Genomic DNA, 6,000 nt, shown 5'->3' with positions numbered 1-6,000 from the left:
ACTAGAAATGAATGGGAAGAGAGAAACTTTTCTTTTTATTTGAACCCTTCTGAATAATTTTTAAAAATCATGTGTGTGTATTCCTTGTATAAACAATAAAGAACGATTATTTTAAAGTAAACTAACCAAGAACACAGAGAAACTTCCAAGTTTATGAAACTGTCATAACGTTGATAATAAATCCTTGAGAGAAGAAAGTGAGAAAGCATTTGAATCTCATAAACTTTTAAATATTAGTGTGAATAAAGTAGATCTGTTAATAAAGTAAAAAAGATTGATGTGACACAGTCAAAGAGAGTTTATTCCCAGAACATAAGGATACTTTAACATTAGGAAACCAATCCATACAATTCCACATATTAACAGATCAGTTAGGGGAAAAGCCACAATCATCTCCAGAGACTGAAAATTCAACATTCTTTCCAGATTAATGAAACCCTGTAGTAAAAGACAAATACAGGTATACATTTTTGACATGCTAAAAGTAGTTGAAACACGTATGACAAAGTTTGCTTAATATATAAAGTGCTTTCATAAAGCAAAAAGAAAATAATATATTCATTAGAAAAATAACAGTAAGAAGCAAATCACAAGAAATCAATTGTCCCCAAAACATTTATAAAATGTTCAATCTCAGCAATATGTAAAGAAGTACAGGTTTAAGCAACAAGATAAAAAATTTTAATCTATTATATTGGCAATCATTAAAATGCTAATGCTCAATATTGGTGATGTTGAAAGAAGTAGGGCTTTTGCATTGAACTGGAAGATGTGTACATTGATAAAGTAATTCAGGAAGGTCAATATATAATAAGCATTGAAAGCGTACATACCCTTTGGTCTAGAAATTCCATTTCTAGAAGTGATTTCTAAAAAAGTCACTTAAGATAAATGCTCACAAAATTTAGCAACAGTGTTAACTACCAAAATATTTTATTTTGTAATGAAAAATAGAAATGAACTATCCCAAAATAGAATACTAGTTAAATAAATTATGATAAATCCTATAAGAGAATACAATTCAATCATCAGAACTGATGAACATGTATTGATGTGGAAGATGTTTAAGATATATTAAGTGTTAAAAGCCAAGTTTGAAGCAAGATAAGAGTACAATCTTATTTTGCTTTAAAATTATATCTACCTACCTGAAAAATGTTGTAAGAATACTTATGGTATTAATGTCGGTTATCACTGGTTTATTATTTTTGTATATTTTACATTCTCTATATTATCACTTAGTTTTTCTTTTAAAAAATGAACAGGTACTGTTTCACAGTAAAAAAGCCAGCGCTATTTTAAGGTAAAATGTGTATTTATTTTTTCTTTTATGTGAAGTATGACAAAGGTTTAATATTATTTGTTAAAAACAAATAGAAATGAATTAGAAAATGAACAACCCAAAAGAAAAATGGGCTATAGGCAATTCACAAAATGAAAACTATAAATGACCTAGCAACAGTGACAAAAAATAACCTCATTACTAAGTTTCAAAAGGAAATTAAAATGAGATTCTTGTTCTCTATAATCAAATAAACAAAAATGTTTTTAAAAAGACAAGGAAGAATGCTCTGTGATAGCATATATTTAGGACTAGGAGATTCCTTTGCAATGCAGATAGAGGAACAATATTTCCAGAGAATATGGCAAGACATGACAAAAGTCATAATATTGTGCATGCCATTTGGCCCAAATAGTCACTTTCTCAGATTCCCATAAAGAAATAATTATGGACAAATGCAAATAAGGATGATGACTACAATATTGTTTGTAACAGTGAAGATTAGAAAAATCCCAGATGTTCAAAAAATAAAGGATTCATGAACAAAATTATGATATATCCATAAACAAATTAATTTGGATTTTTAGCATAGATAATGATATGAAAGGTCCAAAAGATACTGTAAAGTGAAAAGAAAGTGTTCTTCTGCCCCATCTCAATACTAGGGAAGGTGGATTTTGTGCTGTGTGCAATACTCTGTAATCGTGCCATGCTTGATATTTGATCGCTTAAAGGAACTTGCCAGTGCCTTAAGCTGCCCGTCTCTGCACACTTGCTTGCAATTGCCTTCTGAGTGTCAGGATCTCTTCTCCTTGTTTGAATTTATACAATGGTTCTACAATGGGGGAAAAATCTGTACTTAAAAAAGATACAATACTGGTAAGCAGTGGGTCCTTGTTCCTGAGAGACAGAAGATTCAGATGAGGACGAGGGGAATAAGGTAGTGATGGCAACATAGCTTGAAAATGCAAATAAATCTAATGGAACAGTAAACACACTATCTGTTTGAAAGTTTCCAAAGACTTGGAAAGGATATTAATGGTGTGAGGGGCACAGTAATTTGACTGCTTGCGAATTATACATGAGCCCCACCTGGTATTGAAGTTCAGTCATTCCCTGTATAATGTCCTAAAGCACCAAAGCGTGGTGGCAAGTACAGTGGCTGAGCACTCGGTGTCTGTGGTCAGACTCTCTCAGTCATAAAAGAGACTCTGGAAGTTTGCACCGGTGAGGTGACATGACCCCTCTGCCTGCTTCCTCCCTGACAAATGGGCATAACGATAGTACCTCCATCACAGGGGTGCTGAAGGTTTGCGTTACTGTATTTAAAGGCCTTAGAATCTACCTGGCGAGGATTCAGTAAATGCTAGGGGATGACTCACCACCACTGCACCGGGTGTTCTACTTGCTGGTTTAGTTTTCAGTTACTTAAATAGCTAATAATATTTCATGTCTCATAATATTTGCTCACCCAGTCACTGTATTTATCTTCATTTCTATGATTATTTTGCTCAATCTTGCTTGAATGTCAAGACACACAGAGAATCCATGTGGCTGCAGAAGCCATGGGAGAGAGAGAAGGAAAGTAGAGGTCCAGTGGTGGAGGGGAGCGGACAACAGCTCAGGGTGGCAGGTGAGCAACTTGGGGCTTTGGAAACCTGGTTCTGAGGCTCAGCAAGATCCCTGGAGTGGGGGTTACATGGGACCCTGGCCGCTGTCCTGCCCCTGGTTCTCTGTAATCATCCTACATAGCTTTTCCCATTGGCCAGCCTTCCATGTGTTTCTTTTCCGATAAAACTCTTATGATCCAAGGCAATCTGAAGATTTTTGTACTTAAAACTTTGTATTTACTACTTTGTATCTAGCAGAGCATATATAACACACACGGGAATTTTTAAAATATGCTGTGGATATATGTCTCCACTAAGCTCCATCCTTGCCTGTGGCCTCCTCTAATTTGTCTGTTTTAAGAGCCTCTCAACCTTCTATTTTGGACTCATAAGGCATTCTTCAACCAGCCCTTTAGATGACTGTCATGACTTACATGGATTTATAGTCATGACTTTAAAGCACTTCTCTAGGTCTCAATCCTACATTCTGACTTCTCTGTTTATGAATCAAAACTGTGACTAAGCACATTCTTGGCATTGGCACGGCCCCCAGAATCTGCTCAGGTCAGAAATCAGAGGAAGGTCAGATGACAGCAGGCAGGAAGATAGAATTAAGTCCTGGGCAGTGGGTTTGAAGAGAAGGGAATGTGAGCAGGAGGTTTGTAGGAAGTAAAGCTGATAGAATATCAGGGCGGAAGAAGAAGAGGGAGAAGTCTAGGGTAATTTCTACATTTTTGCCTTTGTTTTTTAGAGGGATTATGTATGAGGATTGGCAGGTGTTCCAGCAGAGAGGATAAGGTGTTACATTCAGGTGGCTTTGGGGATTTCAGGTGGAGCTTCCCAGCAGAGGGTTGAAATCTGCTTTCAAGAATTCAGACCATTTCTCCATTTGCCTAACTACCAATTAGTTTGAATTAAAGGAAGCCTGTGTCGCGTAGATTGCTATTTTCTATATCCTGTTTATTTGCTTTTCAGAAGAATTTGGGTTAATGACATACCAGGAATAAACTCATGTCATTCATGTCGAGTTTAGAGAAAGATGTATTGCGTGGAACTCTTCTGAGAAATCTCAAGCACCAGGAATCTGAGTTCTGGGAGATTTTATTTTTTTAAACCATAAATGTAAGAAGACAGGCTAATAAGTCATGCAGAAGTTGGTAAACAACATCATGTTCATTCTACCAAAGGAAAAAGTCAGAAAGCATAAAATCAGTTTTGAAATGACTCTGTAGCCACAAGAGCATCTGGTAAAATACCTTATTAGTAAACTTCGGTTTAAATGATGTAGTAGACAGTGGTTAAAAAAAATTAATATATGACAAACTTGAAACGTGGTTTCAAAGGCAAGTAAGTATCAAAGGCAGTGGTAATACTTTGCAAAAGTTATTTACCTATGAGTCCACAATATTATTTTTAAATTATTTTTGCCAGGGTATTAATTCTATGTGTGAAATAAAAAGAAAAAATAGCTCAAGAACCAAAGGAGAACAGAAAGACCGGGAAAGAGGGGGAACAAAAATTGAAAGCAAAGTTAAATGTACCAATAAAACTTTCAAAGAAAAAAGGTAAATTTAAATAAAAGGTAGGATAATTTGAAAAAAGAACAAAAACCTTTTTCAGAAAACTGTAGAAATAAAATAAGTTAAATTAATTACAAGTATACATAAAGGAAAACCATCTTAGAGAAGGACGGCAGCAACAGAAAAGGGAACTGAAAATTGCAGACACGATTTAGCCCTGCTGATTTTTCATTTCATTCCTTAGAAACCTGCTATCAATCAAGTGTAACCACAACTCTTGAAGAATAATACAAACAAACATAAAATGATGCATTAAATACTAGAAGGAAATTCAACAACCCCCAAAATTAACATTGTCTTAGGTGGTGAGACAATGAATGCTTTTCTCGTCCTTCTGGTTTTCTGTACTTAACCTTAATTCTTACAGGAAGATAAACTAATGGCATAATAGATGGGAACTAACTATTAAAAATGAAACTGTATCACATTTCACATTAAAATTTAATACAGCACAGACCTACTTTGCTGCCAGCTATTTCAGGAACTGAAGGGATGACAGTCCTTCCCGTACAACAGGGAAAATACAGACTTTCCCTATGACGAGGAATAGCTGTCTCCTGCTTTGGAACAAGCTTTCCGGCACAGTTCCAGGCACTGATTTGCACCAGGTCCGTGTATAGTATGAGCTCTGCAGTGACTCGCTTCTTCCTGGGAGACAACAGGCGACTCTTGCCTCCTCTCTGGGGCTTCTTGGGCCTGGGGGTCTTGGCTTCCTCTGGCTCACAGGGTGGGCGAGGAGATGCCACCCTTCCTGCGAGCCTCTGCAGCCTCAGCCGGTGGCGGCGCCCTCCGCCCTCTGGCACATGCGTTCCAGAATGCGGTGAATGCTGGTGAAGCTGGGCCTGTCCGCAGGCAGCTTGCTCCAACACAGGCGCATCAGATTGTACAGCTCCAGGGGGCAGTCCTCGGGGCGGGACAGGATGTTGCCGTCCCGCACGTAGTAAATGACCTCCTCGTGCGCCATCCCGTAGTAGGGCTGCAGGCCGTAGGAGAAGATCTCCCACAGCACCACCCCGTAGGCCCACACGTCCGACTCGGTGGTGTAGCGGTTATAGAAAATGGACTCGGGCGGCATCCAGCGGATAGGGATGGCGTCGTTTTCGTTGGCTTTGTAGTAGTCGGCCGAGTAGATGTTCCTGGAGAGGCCAAAGTCTGCAATTTTCACCACCATGTGCTCGCCCACGAGGCAGTTCCTGGTGGCCAAGTCGCGGTGGACGAACTTGCGCTCGGAGAGGTAAGCCATGCCGGCTGCCACCTGCCTGGCGATGCCAAGCTGCTCGGCGCAGGAGAGGGGTGGGGGGCCCGGGCTGGAGACCCGAGCGCGCAGGGGCAAGTCGCTGGGGCCCGGGCTGCACCCGGGCTGGCTGAGTGGAGACATGGCGCGGAGGAACTCGTTGAGGTCGCCGTAGGCCATGTATTCGAAGAGCAGGCACATGGGCTTCCCGACGGCGCACACTCCTGGAACCGAGACCACGCACTCGGTTAGGTGGGGTTTCCCAAACTGCACCGTGGAAAGGGCACCCCGGAA

The 6,000-nt window shown here is 39.7% G+C and overlaps 1 protein-coding gene and 1 long non-coding RNA gene across 3 annotated transcripts in view; one reads left to right on the top strand and one right to left on the bottom strand.

Annotated features, from left to right (window-relative positions):
* Positions 1-283: 283 nt before the first annotated feature.
* MUSK (muscle associated receptor tyrosine kinase) overlaps positions 284-6,000 on the bottom strand; it is a 113,913-nt gene continuing 108,196 nt past the window's right edge. For both annotated transcript variants that reach the window (XM_077141665.1, XM_077141673.1), the window contains one exon: positions 284-5,930. In XM_077141665.1, the coding sequence (XP_076997780.1) occupies positions 5,242-5,930 (689 nt within the window). In that variant the 3' untranslated portion in view covers positions 284-5,241. The remainder of the gene's footprint in view (positions 5,931-6,000) is intronic.
* Positions 2,810-6,000, top strand: part of LOC143667442 (uncharacterized) — a 71,276-nt gene continuing 68,085 nt past the window's right edge. The window contains exon 1 of the long non-coding RNA XR_013168044.1: positions 2,810-2,915. This is a non-coding gene — a long non-coding RNA (uncharacterized LOC143667442). The remainder of the gene's footprint in view (positions 2,916-6,000) is intronic.

This window comes from Tamandua tetradactyla, chromosome 2 (genome assembly GCF_023851605.1).
Source record: "Tamandua tetradactyla isolate mTamTet1 chromosome 2, mTamTet1.pri, whole genome shotgun sequence".
Classification (NCBI taxonomy): Eukaryota; Metazoa; Chordata; class Mammalia; order Pilosa; family Myrmecophagidae; genus Tamandua; species Tamandua tetradactyla.
Note: the sequence above shows the minus strand (reverse complement) of the source record. Positions and strands in the feature narration are given on the sequence as shown.